This window comes from Schistocerca americana, chromosome 7, assembly GCF_021461395.2.
Source record: "Schistocerca americana isolate TAMUIC-IGC-003095 chromosome 7, iqSchAmer2.1, whole genome shotgun sequence".
Taxonomy (NCBI): domain Eukaryota; kingdom Metazoa; phylum Arthropoda; class Insecta; order Orthoptera; family Acrididae; genus Schistocerca; species Schistocerca americana.
The window spans coordinates 620,152,291-620,170,740 of NC_060125.1; the positions used below are offsets into that span (position 1 = coordinate 620,152,291).

The following is an 18,450-nucleotide window of genomic DNA, read 5'->3' on the forward strand; positions in this document are numbered from 1 at the left end:
AATGAGCATGGATCCATGGTGGATTGTCATTATTCCAGCCTGGATTTTTCACTGTACTGTTTGGAAGAGAGTAATAAGGTAGATAAAGGGGTGACATTTCATATGCAGAAGTGTTGTACGCACACAGCAAAAAATGGTGAATAAGTGTTTCATGTCATTGTGGACAATTTCAGTGCCAGTTACGTAAGTTTGTCACCAAAGTCATTAGTTGCCAATTTAGATATGCTACATGACGATGATGTAGACAGATCAAGTTTATATTTCATTCATAAGCAAAGTGCCAATATACCTGCATTACTTGTGAAAGTGAAACATATTTTAAGGAGGAGAGAGAGTTGAATGGAGAAACTGTTGTCAGAATTTGATGCCCTCTTTATCCTCAGGGACCACTGCCATCAAACACAGCGATGCTGCCAGGATTCCAACTGAAGATAAATCACCTGGTATATTAATCTATCCTTCTTTTCATGCTTTTATAATCAACATATGGAATATCCCGCCTATGTATCTGAGCACTGAGCATGACCCAATAGCAGCAAAAACGTACCGTAACATTAAGAACCACTCATGTTTAAGAATGAACTAATTTGTTTTATGTGTTTGCCTCCTCTGTAGGCTAAACAAACCTGGAACAAAATGTGCAGCTTTCCTTTATTAATTCTGCTGTGCACTAATATCTGCAATGTTGAGCTTCCTACATCCATACATAACAGCAAATCTTATATGTTCCACTCTAATGGGTAATTGGTGAAGTGTAGGTGAAATGAGAGGCTTGTAAGATGCTGCCTTTGTACATGAAACATATCTTGTTACAGTTTTTTTCTCAATGAATCTTGAACAATAATCCGTCTTACTGCCTTTTACATGCAATATGTTGCACTTGTTTATGTACACAGTCAATTGTTAGCTGACAATGTGACTTCTTTACGTACATCAGCATTGTTCGAACACATCCTCATCTGGTGCTGTCCACCAGTTCATTTACATATATGACTCTTTTGTGATTGTAAAGGTGACTATTCACTGTATAGTCGAGGCACTGAGCAGCGGCAGCTCTGAAGAGAAACACTGTCCGATAGCTCAGAAATGTTTTCAGTCTTATTTAATTGCCGGGTGTTGACTGGTCAACAACTGAATGGTTACCTTTAGCCTTCCCACTCTGCTTCCATTCGCCCAGGACGTTGCATTGCCTCTTTTTTGTGGTTGTAATGAACTGTGACTGAATAGCAGATTGCCTTGACAGCTATGTGTTGTTCCGTACTCTAACTACCCACCCGTTTATCTACGTAATGCAAGCACTAAACTACAAGAGATGAGCTTGCACAATGATATGGCAGTTTACGATACAATCCACTTTTCTATGAGTCTTATTATCAACTAAATAATTTTGTCATTTCCTTCAAGGGTACTATAATGAGCAGAATGTCATCTACTTTCCTCACATTTGCTGATTTTGAGTTGCCCTGGAGATGAGGATGGTGGCACATTAAGTTTTTTGATAATTTTATTTTTATGACGGACATACTATTACTTTCTGGATGGTATCCATACATATTACACAACTGTATGTATGTATGTGTGTATGTTCCACATAATCACCTAAACCACAGGACCGATTTCAACCGAACTTGGTACACATCTCACTTACAGTCTGGAAAGAATCATTGTGGGGGTAAAAACCATCTATCTATCCAAAGGGGAGAGGGAGGGGGAGGGGGGGGGGGGGTTAAAAATAAGTGTACCCCATGACATACAAATACCCAGAGTGTATTCATCCATTACCTGAGAATGAGATCACTTACTGACTTGCAACAAACTTTATACATAATTTCAAATCTTTACAAAACTTTTTCTCACTGACCACCCCACTCAAAACAATGGAAAAAAGTTTATCACTTTCTATATTTTCATGATTCATGCAGTAAAACTTCCATATTGGAAATAATGTTTTAATTTATTACTTCTTTACTACTAACTGTATTGAAGAGACATGTGGCAGATAGTACTCACATATACCATTGAATGTACATGCAAAATTTTTTCTTTGAATGATGCATAGTTCAGGAGATATGATGTCACAAACACTGAAATGTATAAAAAAAACTGCTGCATCAAGCATGATGTTTAAATTTATTACTTCTTTACCATAACTCTACTCACAAACATTTTGCAGACAGTATCCACATATACCACTGGATGTACCTGAACTGTGTGAAACTGAAACCGCAGGATGAAATTCGCTAGAGATACCGGTGAAATATGTGTAAAAGTATGAGTGAAATCTGGTGGCTGAAGCCAGAGACTGTGGTCATGTGTGTACGAGTTGCGTCTGCGCACGTGTGTGTGTGTGTGTGTGTGTGTGTGTGTGTGTGTTTTCTATTTTCGACAAAGACCTTGTTGGCTGAAAGCTCATATTCTGACAGTTTTTTTATTGTGCCTATCTGTGACTCAGCATCTCCGCTATACAGTGAAATATATTAAATATATGTGACAAGTGTGTGCATGGACAAAGCCGTGGGTAAAAAGTGCCTCCTGAACCACTGGACTGGTTTCAACCAAACTTGGTAGACATATTATAAACTATCCGGAACCAAATACTGAAGGGGTAAGAACCAGCAACCTCCTACTTGGGTGTGGGTGATGATGTGGAGCAAGAAATGGGAGGAGAAGATGGACAAACAGAGAGGGGCTAGAAGGAAATGGACAGAGACTGGGGGAGTGTGAAATGGACCGACAAAGGGAAGAGGAGAGGAGGAGGAGGAGGAGGAGGAGGAGAGTGAGAGTGAGAGGGAAAGGGAGAGGAGGGAATGGACAGAGATATGGCAAAGAGGAGATGGACAGACGGAAGGAAATAGACCGAGAGAATGGCAAGGAAGAGGAAATGGATAGTGAGAAGAAGAGGAGCATATGGAGAAGAAAGGGAAGAGGAGGAGATGGACAAAGAGACGGGAGAGAATGTGATGGATTTATAAGGAGGTGAGGAGAAGGTACAGGGGGTAAGGAAAAGATAAAGAGGATGAGGAGGAGACAAGAGAGGGAAGGAGGAGATTACAGAAGGAAGATGAGATGGACAAAGGGGGAAGCAGCACATGAATGGAGAGTGGGAACAGGAACACATGGAGAGCAGATGGACAGATAGAGGGGGTGAGGAGGATATGGACAGAGAGAGGGGGGAGAATATGGACAGAGAGAGGATGAAGAGGCGATGGAGTAACAGAAGATTGGAAATCAAACAATGGAAAATCCAGGATGGAATGTAACACTATTATGAAAAGGAAAAACACCACTCACCTTATAGTGGAAATGCTGAGTCGCAGGGAGGTACAACAAAAGGACTGTCACAAATATGCTTTCTCCGACGAAGGTCTCTTTAGCTGAAAGTTTGTTTGTTACAGTCTTTTTGTTGCGCCTACCTGCAACTCAGTATCTCCACTATATGCTGAGTAGTAACTTTCCTTTTCATAATAGAACACTGGAATACATACAATACCTAGACAACACTAGATACTCAGTTAGTCTATTTAAAACTAAATTTAAAATAAGCTTTGTTTAATAATTCCTTTCACTCCATTAGCCACCACCTCCACCCCCCCCCCCCCCCCCCCACACCACACACACCTCTGTCAAAAATAAAATAAAAACTCACTTATTTTGGATATCATCCTAGCATTCAATAGCTTGAGAAACCTTGGGAAACCTATATTGAACTGTCAGGGCTAGGGTTTCAACATGCTTCTTCCACTACATTACACAAGTGTATCTGGCCTTAGCTCTCCACACCACACACAAAATCACTCAGGCATCTCAGTGTGTCAAAAAGGCAAATCACAAAATAAATTAGCACTTTTTTGTTGTTAAAATGAGTGAAAAGAAATGGCTGACTTACGTAGTACACCCCCTTATGTCTAGTTCTGTAATCTGCAGGCAAGATTTGCTCAAAACTAGCAAAAAGTCATCTATTTTTCTTCTTTGGTCTGATACACCTGGAGTTCCTGAAAACAAAATAATTGAATATGTACATTTACTCTGCTTCATAATTGAATATGTACATTTACTCTTCTTCATAATTCATACATCATCTGCAGTTGAGAGAACAGATCTATTGGCTGATAGGCTTGATATTGAAACGAAGACATTTTATGACTCATTTAGATGTTTTACCATACAAAACAACATATCGTAATGCATAATGATTTAACCAAACATTGCTACTAATTAAGGGACTGGAACAATTTTTCCTTCACTCTACTGCTTACAGCTTTTACCTCTTCTATCTTCTTGTCTCCATTTCTTTGCCATTCTTCTGAAAGAAAGATTTATAAAATTTTACAACTGAAAATCCAGGATGTAATGTAATAATATTATGAAAAGGATAGTTGCCACTCATCTCACAGAGGAGATGCCGAATTGCAGATAGGCATAACAAAAAGACTGTCAGAAAGTGAGCTTTCTGCCAACAAGGCCTTTGTCAGAAATAGACAAAACATCCCCCCCCCCCCCCACACACACACACACACAGGGCTGGCGCAAGAAGCCCAAGTGCCGCCCTGTGCGAGCTGCTAAATTTGTGTCCAGGCTGTCAGGAGATGCATTCTTCAGCTTGCCGATGTCGTAGAGAAAATCAAAATAACCACAATGAGATTTCAGTTGATTGAATCTCTCATTCAAAGATGTGGTTACTATATCTAAAAGATAATAGTATAATTCAATCTTGTAACGTTTTGTTGGGTCGTCTATTGTCTTCCTTCATAGGTAAAGTGTATTGGCTTCTTACTTCATCGCCAGGTAACTCTTATCCACGGTAATGTTAGATCTTCTAGCTCTAATTCTGTAGCCAGTTCTTTGGAATCCATCAAGAAAGACACAAACTTTTCTTCTGTTTTGCAGGTCTCAAAATATGCTTTCATTTTTCAAAGCATTTCTACAGCCTCAGAAACATTTATATCAACGGTCTGGAGGGTCTTACTGACTACACTGATGTGAAGCAGAACATCGTACCAGATTACCAGAGAAATGAGAAAGGTGTAATTTTTTATTTGATTCACAAGTGATGTTGCTTCGTGAGAGGTCATGCCATCGAATTCTTCTGATATCTGAACCAGTATATCATAAACGCCTCCAATTTGAAACCTCAGGGGAGCAAGTGCATCGATGCGACTTTCCCAACTAGTATCATTCAGTGGCTTCAGCAACAGGTTAGGTAGATACTTCTTCAAGACATCCCAACGTCGAACGGAGGGCAAGAAGTCATACAAGCTTTTCACTGTCGAAAACATGGAAACAGCATATTTATAAGACATAGCGGCATCGTTTACAACAAGATTCAATGAGTGACTACTACATGGTATATAAAATGCTCTCTTGTTCATATCTGAAATTCTCTTCTGGAGATCAGACTTCTTTCCTTTCATGTTTGCTCCATTGTCATATCCTTGCCATCTCATATTACACAACAGGATTTTTTTATCTTCCAAGAACTCGAGTACGACCTGCGTCAAAGTGGAGCTTGAAGAATCGGGCACTGGAAGAAATCCCAAGAAATGCTCCTGAATTCGGACATCGTGTACCCCATCGAGTCTTCTCTCCTGGACGAAACGTACCACAACTATCATCTGCTCAACTTTTGAAATATCTGGTGTGCAACCCAGAATTATACAGTAATACTTTGCAGATTTCATCATTAATAGAATGTTGTTGGTTATAGATGATCCAATAAGATGAATTATTCCATTCTGTGTTTCTTTTCCAAGATAATGATGACTCTTGTTCTCACCTTGCTTTGCTTTGTTCTGTGCGGGTGCTCCATAATCACAGTGTCGAACTTTCCGAATAATTCAACAAGTTTCAAGAAGTTTCCACTGTCAGGCTGAAAGAGTGTATTTGTACTTCCTCTCAAAGGCAGACATTGCTGACCCAGGAAATGAATTATTGCTATTAAGTGCTCAAGAACATTTTTCCAATGTTCGCTTTCAGTATTCAGAAGCCTTTGATGATGGGCGTCGACAGTTCATGACCTTTTCAGTCCCTCAGAAAACACGAGCCACTTTGTATGTGAATTCAAATGCTCGGTAGACTTCCCGTAACTTTAGAGATACGAAGCAAGGTGCCTCCAGTCGCTTATACCGGCAGGTAGTCGAGGCGCCATGCCACAGTTCCCGAAGCCACTACCTCCGAGGTTTACTTTCGAATCCCCTCTTGGGCATCAATGTTGAGATTGTCAAAAAAAAAAAAAAGGGGGGGGGGGGGGGCAGATTTGACGCCCCTCGGAAAGTGCTGCCCCATGTGGCCGCACGTTTCACACGTGCCTTGCGCCTGCCCTGCACACCCACACACGCACGCATGCACGCATGCGCGCACACACACACACACACACACACACACACACACACACACACACACAACAACGGTCTCTGGCTGCTGATGCCACACTTCAGCAGCCAGAGACTGTGGTCTGTGGTCGTGAGTGTGTGTGTGTGTGTGTGTGTGTGTGGGGGGGGGGGGGGGGGGGGCGGGGGGGGGGGACGGGTGCACGCACGCTCCTATCTGTGACTCCACTATATGGTGAGTAGTAACTATCCTTTTCATATCATTATTTCTAAAATTTTGGACACCATAATTTGAAGATCTGTTACATTTCGTCAAGTTCTTCTTGGTCTGGCAGCTGCTAATTAAATGTTCCTCTTTTGTTTCAAATATTGTTACTATTCAGTTCTAATTTTCATTTGCAAGGTGTGACTTTAGCTTATCTTTTGAACACTGCTGTTCTTATTTTGTTGCTTCACTTCTGTTGCCAGATTTTTAAAGGTTTTTGCTCTGCCATACATAATTCATCGGAGTAGGTATTAAAATCCATGGAGAAGAAATACAAACTTTGAGGTTCGCCAATGACATTGTAATTCTGTCAGAGACAGCAAAGGACTTGGAAGAGCAGTTGAACGGAATGGACAGTGTCTTGAAGGGAGGATATAAGATGAACATCAACAAAAGCAAAACGAGTATAATGGAATGTAGTCGAATTAAGTCGGGTGATGTTGAGAATATTAGATTAGGAAATAAGACACTTAAAATAGTAAAGGAGTTTTGCTATTTGGGGAGCAAAATAACTGATGATGGTCGAAGTAGAGAGGATATAAAATGTAGACTGGCAATGGCAAGGAAAGCGTTTCTGAAGAAGAGAAATTTGTTAACTTCGAGTATAGATTTAAGTGTCAGGAAGTCATTTCTGAAAGTATTTGTATGGAGTGTAGCCATGTATGGAAGTGAAACATGGACGGTAAATAGTTTGGACAAGAAGAGAATAGAAGCTTTCGAAATGTGGTGCTACAGAAGAATGCTGAAGATTAGATGGGTAGATCACATAACTAATGAGGAAGTATTGAATAGGATTGGGGAGAAGAGAAGCTTGTGGCACAACTTGACCAGTAGAAGGGATCGGTTGGTAGGACATGTTCTGAGGCATCAAGGGATCACCAATTTAGTATTGGAGGGCAGCGTGGAGGGTAAAAATCGTAGGGGGAGATCAAGAGATGAATACACTAAGCAGATTCAGAAGGATGTAGGTTGCAGTAGGTACTGGGAGATGAAGAAGCTTGCACAGGATAGAGTAGCATGGAGAGCTGCATCAAACCAGTCTCAGGACTGAAGACCACAACAACAACAACAATACATAATTCTACTCTTACCTTACGATGGGAAAGTAGATTCTTTAGAAAATTGCTTTGAAATTTCTATCATAGTTTTCCACAGGCAAAAAAAGTTTGTTTTTATTCACAAAGGCAATACAATATATTTATGGTTAAGTATATGCAACAATGATGGTTGTGTAATTTTCAGAAACTGGCAGCAAGATATTCATAGAGATCATTTGTCTTAGATTAAATCCTTCATCACTTTTCACTGAATTGTCATAGTACATTATGTAGTAACGAAATAGGTGGCTGAAACATGTAAGAATTTCTCTATGCAGGTCAACAGAGTGGTGAAGGCTACTAGGTACAAACTGTGATAAACTAAATTAAATAAATACATATTGCCTATATTTGTGTAGTGTTCTCTAACCATTCATATGCATTATTTCATGACACTCTAAATAAATTTAAAATGTTATTATTACATGATTATTTACTTACACCTGAATCCATAGCAAATTACTCTTGGAAGCTTTATGGGGTTAAAACATTATTTGCTGCGAACCATTATGCAGTCATTCAGTAATGTAATTTGTGTGTGTGAGATTCTGTTTAGGTATTTAATCAGAGCAGTTGTGCCATCACGAAACACTAGCAAATTTTTAATGCAAATCACTGAAAGCAGGCACTAATAAAGTAGTGAAGCATATCTGAAAGTAACTCTCAGCTGTCTGAAACACTCCCCATCCCTGCCCTTCCTTTAAAAACAGTGCTTCAAAGATCAAATGCAGTACCTGGATATGTACTAGTTAGAGTGTTTATTTCACTATACAGATGATATATTTCCAATATGGCCATGTCAGAAAGGCAAATTAGAAGATTTTCTCACATGAACTCAACACAACAGAGACCTGACCACAGAAGCAGTAATGGAAGGGGAAGTGTCCTTTCTTGCACCAGCTGGTTTAGAGGAAAGCATGTCATACAATGGAGCACAGTGTTTAATGCAAACCTACTCAGAATGGAGAGGCCAGCAAGTTGTCGGCCACTTCCATATAGCTCAGAGTACTGAAGATCTCAAAGTACAGTCCCACAGAGCTGTAATCTGTTACTGAAATAAAATCCCTCAAATCTACCTTCTGAAGCAATACATAGTGATCTCTGCCCGGTAAAAGCACACAGAGAAAATAGAGAAAGAGGCGAAGAGGCCACAAGTGAATGCCTTTCAACCATACACCATCATTTAGACTTATTCATTTCTCATTTTCCATGAACACCATCGAGTATGTGAACCTTAGAGAATGTGGAATAAATTGCGGTAACATAAACAAACATAAAGAATTGTACAATGTGATAACAATAAACTATCTTTATACAGCTTGATACTATTGCTGATTAAATGTAACCTTGCATATCAGAAGGAAAGTTCTTGCTTTGAAACAGCTGCTACCTCAGTTATATTAAATAGCTGCTGTTTATCTCCTATTTGTAGCATAATATTTATCAGCATACATAGATATTTTCAAAGACAATGTGTACCTGCAGTTGAAATACACTAATCCATGCCATGCAGGTTTAAAATGAACATTGCTATTTGGCATGAACCTAACAGGAATTTCCAATAGCTGAATACATATAATGAGATAATCAAATATTGATGGTGTTGAGGCAGCAACCAAACATAAATTTATTTTAATTTCCTTTATTCAAAAGGTACCATTACCAGTTTCGAATCATTACAATTCATCATCAGATGTTTTGCACTGGGATGTGACTTACATGAAATGTCAGTCTGGAGTATTTGTTTTCATGGTTTTTGTCCAACAAATGATGTTTGTAGTTTTCACCACATCCTTATCATATCATTGAGCACTTTAGGTTTGTCACATTCTTATCATTGCACACACAAATTTGTATCACTGAGCACTTTAGATTTGTCACAGAATACATTTCTAACATGCACCACATTTTGATAGATATAAAGTGTTTACAAGAACATGAGCGTCAAAGATGCTATGATATGTCATAACATTATAAAGATGCCCCATGTCTGGAAAAGGATCATATATTCACTTATGCAACTGAAACACATTTTACACTAGTAAGGAGATACACTGATTTTGTGAATTTTAGATACTGTTACATTATAAAGATGTTCCACATCGAACATAAGGCAGTACATTATGCTACTTGACCTGCAGATAGATGTAGGAATATTTTTTGCTTTGGAGGGTGGAAAATAATGTTTGGAAATTTTTCATGAAAGGTGTGTTAGCTAACTCAGTTTGTTCATTAAGAATATAGTCTGGGGTGCTGCTTTTGTATGTATGTATGTGTGTGTGTGTGTGTGTGTGTGTGTGTGTGTGTGTGTGTGTGTGTGTGTGTGTATTTCTATTTCTTCTAATATATTCATAGTGGTTCCTTTTTCAGCTAGATGTAAAATTTTTAAGTTGTTCTCAATGTTTCTCACTGAATGGTTTTCTTCAGCAATATAGGCTGCAAATGCAGTTGTCAAATCTTAAAGCATCAATGTGTTCTTTGTATTTAACTTCAAAACTTCTACCTGTCTGTCCAATGTAGAATTTTGGGCATGTATCACATTTGAGCTTTTATATTCCATATTTACAGTAAGGACTTTTGGAGGTATTTAAATCATGGATTACTTTTTGTTGTAATTTATTATTTGTGGAAAAGCTCATTGTGATATTTTTTAAAAAATAAGTTTGCTGTTTGGTATGATAACGTGTATGATATGTAATATGTAATATGTAATGATATGTATGGGAGAGCAGCATATTTAGGTTTGGCTTCTGTGGAACACTGATTTGTTTTGGAGTGAATGTTGTGTGGATTACTGTTAAGTGGATCCATGGTTTTTGTTTGAATTTTGTTGTGGAGTTTTTCTATTATATTTATAACCATTATTATGAGCAACTGTTTTAATTATATTGATTTCATTTTGTTGGTCTGTATCACTCATTGGTACTTTTTTAATTCGGTGTACCATGGCTCTGAAATATGCCATTTTTTGTTTGCGGGGTGGCAAGATGAGTTGTCAATACTGACATCTGTGGTAGTAGGATTTCTGTAAATACTGAATTGACATTTATGTTTACTATCACAAATCTTCAGGTCAAAAAATTAATGCTTTTATTAGTTTCATGTTCAACTGTGAATTTAATATTATTGAGTATTTTGCTTACATCTGCTGCTAAGGTATAAATTTCATTGTTTGCATCATCAAAGGTAAGATCGTATCATCAACATATTTTCTGTAGTAGATTATTCTGTTTGAGATGTGTTGGTCGGTTGGGAAGAATTTTTGTTGTATATGGCTGACGTAAATATCAACCAATATCCCAGCTAAGCTACTTCCCATTGCCAAACACTCATGTTGTTGGTACAGCTTGTTGTTGAAGCTAAAGTAATTATGCTCTAGAATAAGTGTAATTATTTCTATGATTCATAGATCTATGCAATACTAATTTTATTACATTTGAGCAGATTGCTTCCTATAATGTTAACAGTCTCTTTGACAGAGATGTTTGTGTATAGGTTGACTATGTCTAGTGATGCTAATTTAGCTGTTGGTGGGATGTGGATGTCTTTAATTAAGCTTATGAGTTCATGTGTGTTGCGTATGGTGTAGTTATTTTCAAATGTACAATATTTGGTAATGAGTTTTTTTAGTTTACAGCTTATGAAGTGTGCAGGGCTGTTTCTTGAGTTAACAATCGGGCAAATGGGACAATTTTCTTTATGAACCTTCGGCTGTGCACGCAGATTTGGTGCTGAGGGATTCATTGTTATACAGTTATGTACTTCATATTTGTTCAGTAAAGAGTTACAGTTTTGCAGTAGCTAACAGAGTTTAGTTTGGAATTTTATTGTAGGATCACATTATATTTCAGTAATATAGAAAAACTGTAAGGTTTTCTCTATGTATTCTCTTTCATGCACTACGATTAAAGAATTTCCTTTGTCAGCCTTTACTATGAGTGCTTTACTTTCAGATATTTTACTGTTAAAATTTTTCAAATCTTTAATTTCAGTGCTCTGGTGGGTATTATTTGTTTTTAGTTGTTTCATTATCAGTTTATTTGCCTTGTATGTGACTGCATTTTTCTCACATGTGTCCAGTTTTGTTGTGTCACATGCAAGATTTGTGCAGGCTATGAGATTTTTAACACTGTGGTTTTGAGATTTGCTGCAAGATTATGTTTCAGACCCTTATTTAATAAAGTAAGTTCACTGTTGCTGAACTGGATGACAGTTGTATTAATTACTCTGTCAAAAAATTTGTGTTGCCTTTGTTCTTATCCCACTCGGAATTGTACATAGATTTTAAGGTTTCTATTTTCTTTTTGTGTTTGGATAAGATAATAATTTTTTCTTCATCTACTTTATTGTCTATGTGCTGTAGGATGTGTGAGAATTGTCAGGGTGAGAGGCTGTGTCCTAGCTGCAGATGCAAGTTGTATATGACATGTTTAAGTTTTCTTTTTTCTTGTATTGCATTTTTATCTCTGTTTTTAGCCAAATATTTTCACATTTTTACTGTCTCAACACCATCAACATTTGTCTTCAAATAACAGCCACGGTCTCCAAACATGTCATCATATGACAAGACTGCTATGAGATCATCTGTTGAAGAAGTGGCTAATGTGGTAGATTGTTAATTTTCTTTTGAACTGATCATGGTTCCCAATTTCTGGCTTTATGTTAGGCAAGAACTTATTGTGTATCTCTGCACCAGATTAACAAACCCATCCAGATTAACAAACCCATTCTGAATCCTACATAAGGAGGTAAAGCCAACAAGGAAATTCCCCAAATCACAGTACAAGTAAAACTAATTTTTATTAGCAGTAACAAAAAGGTTTAAACAGAAAATATATTGAAATGTGAGTGTAAGAATTCCAAGATCTTTAAAGAGACCTCTGAAAGATGTGCAGTTATCTACTTTACACAATATTCTTACAGTTCACTAATCCTGAATAAACACTTTAAAAATAGTAAGGACAGTTCTTGCAAAATGTAAATAATTTAGAAATACAGGAGACCACTCACCAAGCAACAGAAATGCTGAGTCATTGACAGGCACACACAGTTCATGACTCAACACTTCTGCTATTCGGTGAGCTGTTTCTTTGCTACTGAATTGTTTGAATAAATGCTTTATTTACACTGCTGACTGTTAAAATTGCAACACCTTAAAGGTGTCACGCAACAATCATCAAACTGGCACAAAATATACTATGTTTTTTGTTCCGTGATATATCTTTGGCTGATCTGTCAGGTGAGACTGCTGGGATGTATGGCCACCATGCATACTGTCTGTCTAGGTGCCAACCACCCTACCAGGGTACTACCCCACCAAAATAATGGATACTTAGTGCAGGTCCCCACTTCCCAGATATGATGAATACATACTCCTTGGCATTCATGGGGAGTGGACATCTCAGTCACCAACAGTATGATCCTTGCGTAGCTAATATCGTATGACTACTTGACAGCCCTCCACAGTGGATTGGCTAATGTGCTGTGTTTTAGGCACTTTTGAATATCAAATACACCATGTTTTCTGTTTTGTGTTTTTGTGATTTAGGCATCAAGTACACCACATGGAGATGTGTGCCACAGAGAGCGAACTTTCCTGCACTGCTCACAATACTGAGGAAAAAATTTGAAAAGTGAAATGTCAAACTTAAAAACAGGGACCATTCTTGACAAGCCAAAAACCATGATTAGATATTAGGTTAAGGGGGTGGCAAACAGATAAAAATCAGAGCAGAGTCCTTGAGTAAGTTCAGTCTGCATCAAAAAAGCTAACATCTTTATGTGCCAGAGGGAAAGGATAGTTTGGATGGGATTGCAGCTTGGGTCAAGAAGAAATGCCACAAAGGCTTGGAAACTCATGCCCACCACATACATGCTCACTGCTCATGAAAGAGACACTAGATACCTATCACTACATAGAGTTGGGAGGGGGGAGTTCAAGAAAGAGTTACAATTTCTGATAGTGCTTCATTGTACATAAGTGCATCATCAGCAAAAGGTCTGAGGTTACTATCAATGTTGTTTGTCAAAACTTTAATACACAAGATGAAAAGCACTGGTCTCAACACATTACCATGGTATGTGCCTGATATTACTTCTGAATCCGTCAGTGGCTTTCAACACATGTGAACATACAGCACCCTCTCAATCAAGAAATCTTCAATCCAGTTAGAAATACCCCTCAGAGTAGCACTGCACAAAACACTTTTCAGAAGTCAAAAAATACTGCATCTAATTCCTTTGTCATGGCTTTCAGGATGTCATGTGAGAAAACTGTGAGTTGGTTCCCACAGTTTTAGAGATTTTGCTGTTCAAGATAGTTATTGCATTTAAACTCAGAATATGGTCTAAGATTCTACAATAGATGGGTGCCAAGCATATGGAGCTGTAGCCTTGCAGATCACTTCTTAGCCTTTTAGTACTTGGGCCTGATCTACAATTTCTTTCTGCTATTTGGCACAGTTTATTGTTTGTAGGATCTACATTATGTTATAGTTAAAACAGGTGATAACTCAGTTGTGAATTATGTACAGTACCTAAAATCTAACAAGGATTCGATTGGGCCCTGTAGATTTGTTCTGTTTTACCAATTTTGACTGTTCCTCAATGCCAGTTCCAAACTGGGACCTTGCCTTACCAGTGGTGAGGAAGGAATTGTCGGAGGAGTAACCACGTCATTAAAAAACCAGGATCCATCTGGCTCCCAATAAGAGCCCCTTGACATGGTAACAGGTGAAGACACTCAATAGTTTCTGAAAATGGAAGAGAATACAAAAGCCAAAAGAAAGGAAAAAAGTGGAAGAACTGTCTTCATATCGAATTACCTGTAACACCTGTACTCCAGAGACGCAGCTACAAAAGTTGTCTGTTCACCATTTTAGGAGTGGCCTAAACCATTGTTGGTAGTAACTCTAAAATGCCTCTGGAATTGCAACCTCATTGCAATAATAGCCTGCACATCCAATGGTACCTCAAAACCAGCCTCAGAAAATGTTAGAACATACCCTGTAGGCAACGCACCGTTCTTGAGGTGCTGTGGGAACTGTGAGAAGTGGGTGTCTGATCATACTGTAGGCAGGCATCATTAATGTGATGGCCCTGCCTGCAAAGGCAAATGAGCTGACAGACTTCCTGGAGACAGAAAATGTACAAATGTTTGGGCTTAGTAAAGTCAGGTGGGAGGGAAGAGGAAGGAGGAAAATGAGAAAAGGATGCACACTTTATTGGAGTGGCAGATGAGAGGCCAAAAATGAAGTGGGTATTACAGTAAAACCAACCATAGAAGAATGGTGGCAGTAGAATACATAAGTGAAAGGATGACGGAGATGCAGATGAGGACAAATAATGGAGTGAAGGACTTCATCCAAAGTACGTGCACCACAGACAGGAAATAAAGAAGTTCCTAGAGATATAAGATAGTGAAATTACAAATGTGGAGGCGATAATGACACGTGACTTAAATGCGCAGGTGGGAGAGAACAGACTAGGGAAGACGGAAATAACTGGTCCATACGGATACGGAAAAAAAAAGAAAGAAAGAAAGAAAGAGAGAGAGAGAGAAACTGGTTGACTTTTGGGAAATAAACGGTTTGATTGTGGGCAACACGTAGTTCAGGACAAAAAAATTGCCAAAAGATAATAAGATGTGGGTGAGGAGAGGGAAGGAAGAAGATTGTCATTGACTATTTTCTGGTGGAAAAGCTAAATTGCAGGCAGTTGATGGATGTAGGTAACTGCACTCCCAGGAGAAGCTTTCGATGGAGACTATTGAGTAGCAGAGGCAAAAATGAGGAGGGTGAAATGGAAGGAAGAAAGACAGAAAGTGAGTAGAAAAATAGAAGTGTGTAAGCTGACAGAAAGGAAGATACAAGAAAAGTTCAAGGTGTTACTTAAGTTTAAAATCCCAAACACAGATATGCAAAAGTATGGAAGAAGAGTGGGGTAGTTTCAAAGAGGCATTTGTAAGCTCTGCAGAGGGCACCTGTGGCAAAATGTCTGGAATGGCAAAGGATAAGGAGATACCATGGTGGAATGAGTAGGTGAAGGAAGCAGTAAAAGAAAAGAAAGCATGGTCTGAATGGAACAGAGATAAAATGGAAGAAAGCAAAAGGAAATACCAGGAAAGTTAAAAGAAGTGTAAGAAAATGGCAGCTGAAAAAAAGAGGAGACATGGGAGGAATTCACACAAGACTGGAAAAGAATGTTACTAGAAATAAAAGGTTGCTCTAAGGAATCACAAGGAGTAAGAGGAAGGAAAGCTGGTGAAACAGGAAAATGAAGGGTTAATAATGCAATCATGGAAGATAAGGAGAAGATGGAAAGAGTACTCTGACAAACTACTAAATGTGAGAAACAGCAATGAATAGAAGTTCAGCATGGGGACCTAACCCTGCAAGAGGAGAAAGATACTAGCAGAAGAACTAGCACTCAGAAGAATGAAAACAGGAAAGGCACCTGGTATAGATGAAAGAAGTGTGGAGACGACATAGGCAGCTGGACCTAATAGCTACAACGGTTATACAGATTGTTAAATGCATATGGACTCGGATATGTATGCCTGAAGAATGGGGAAAGGGGACAATAATTCCAGCGTTCAGGATGGAGACAGAAAAGTATGTGGTAACTATTGAGGGATCACGGTCATATCACACATAGCAAAAATTCTGGAGAGGATATTGGAAAGAAGACTGAGGGAAAAAGTGGAAGGTCAGTTACAAGAGGAGCAGTATGGCTTTCAATGTGGTAGATCAACAGTGGACCCAATCTTCAGTATGAGATACTTGACAGAAATGTACCTGGAATCTTGCAATAGTGTCCCCAGAGAAAAAATGTGGGAAGCCTCGGAGAGAGAGAGAAAGTTGGATAAAAAACAACCCGAATTCTTCAAGCAATATATGACAAAAGCTTCAACTGTGTCCACACCCAAGTTGGAAGAACTGGTTAGTTTAGGAATCTTGCTGACCTGAGACAAGAAAGTGTGGCGTCACCATTATTATTTACAATGGTGATGGATAAAATCATGAAAGAGACAAACAAAAGAAGTTCATAGAGGAAGAGAAGTTATTGCTGTTTACTGATGACATTGTGGTGTGAGGAACCAGCAGTAAGACTGTACGAGAACAAGTAGACAATTTAAAGGGGGAAAAAAATCAAGAAATGTGGAATGAAAATGGAGAAAAGCAAGAATATGATGGTAACCAGAGAAGACAGAGAAGGCAAGGGAAAAATTAATATCAAAGGACAGGATACTGAAGTTGTGCAAAGCTTTCAATATCTAGGAAGTGTCATAACAGAGAATGCAACAATCAATGCACAAGTTACCAAAGGGGTACAACAGAGCAATGCATTTCACCAGTATTTGAGGGCTTAGTCTGGGGAAAGGAGGTGCCGATGAAGTATAAGGAAGTGCTGTACGAGATGTACTTTATACTCACACTGACATATGCATTGAAGAGCTGGACAGTGACAAGAAGAGAAGAGAGTGAAATGAAATTCCTAAGATGTATATTAAGGAAAATGAGGAGAGACAGAGCAAGAAATGAAAATGTAGAAATGAAATTAGAGATGAAAATCTGGATGAGAAGACCAAGAAGAACAGCTCAAAATGGTTTGGACATGTAAACAGAATGGAAGATGGAAGAACATCAAAATGAAAGATGGAGGCAAAATTTGAGGACAAGAGGGAGGCCTGGAGCAAGATGGACTGACTCAATAAAGACAAGAGGAAGGTATCTGGACTGGAATGAGTCAGATACAGAAGAAGAATGGTGGAAAGACGGGGGAAATGTCCCAACTCACCCTGATGCTGGATAAAGGGGAAACGAAGATGGCGATGAGTCATTTTCGCAGTAGTACTCCGGATTTTCATGTGTAAAAGAGTAGTCAAAATTAGGGTTTAGCATTTCTACTATTCTTGATCTAGTTTCTGAGGTACGTGTAAGTATTTGGACACTAACTTCAGTGCAAGTGTTAGCTTTTTCGTGTGACCGGAATTTCTCGGTGCTTTGCGAGATGGCTTTCTATACGTTTATGCTATGGTAGTCATTGAAGACTTAACATATTGCCATTTTAACAGGCAAATGTATTTCACTTGGCATCTCCAAATCTATACTAGGGTGCTTTGTTATACAACTATTATGCAGTTGTTGCATTTCTTCAGAAGACTTTTTTTGTCTTTTTCTACTTTGACAGTTCCTACAACCAATATATGTTCTACTAGGTATACATCTGTCTAGTGCCTGGTCAACTGCTGTTCTAAACATAGGTCACAGTTGCTCTAAATGCTATTGGCCAGAACTATATGTTTCAAGTTCCTCCTCGGAGATATAGTATTACTGGCTCCTTATCCAGTTTACTGAAGATGTTAATCTCTGTTATTTATTTAGTTGCCCTTTGTACTTTGTTGATCATCGTTACTACAACTGCATCGTGGTCACTGAAACCATTTTCATCATGAACCTTGACAATGAAGCTAAGTCAATTTATTGCCAATACACTGCTGGCCATTAAAACTGCACCATCAGGAAGGATAAAATATGACAAAATTTTAATTACTGTACATATATAGTATATCAGTATATCAGGAAGAATACCTGATTAAATCTGCAGGTGATGTGCTAGTAGCTGGGGTCTAAAATTTAGTACACAGAGTCACTGCCTCTTGCAGGAACAACAGCTCTAATTGGGCTGCATACCAGTCAAACTGAGCTTGAAGCACAGATATGCGACTACGTCATTTGAAGCTGCTTCAACTACTACTACT

At 38.6% G+C, this 18,450-nt stretch overlaps 1 protein-coding gene across 2 annotated transcripts in view; it reads right to left on the bottom strand.

Moving 5' to 3' along the window:
• The window catches only part of LOC124622146, a 184,474-nt gene that overhangs the window by 39,700 nt on the left and 126,324 nt on the right, over positions 1–18,450 (bottom strand). For both annotated transcript variants that reach the window (XM_047147779.1, XM_047147780.1), the window contains one exon: positions 3,887–3,992. In XM_047147779.1, the coding sequence (XP_047003735.1) occupies positions 3,887–3,992 (106 nt within the window). The remainder of the gene's footprint in view (positions 1–3,886; positions 3,993–18,450) is intronic.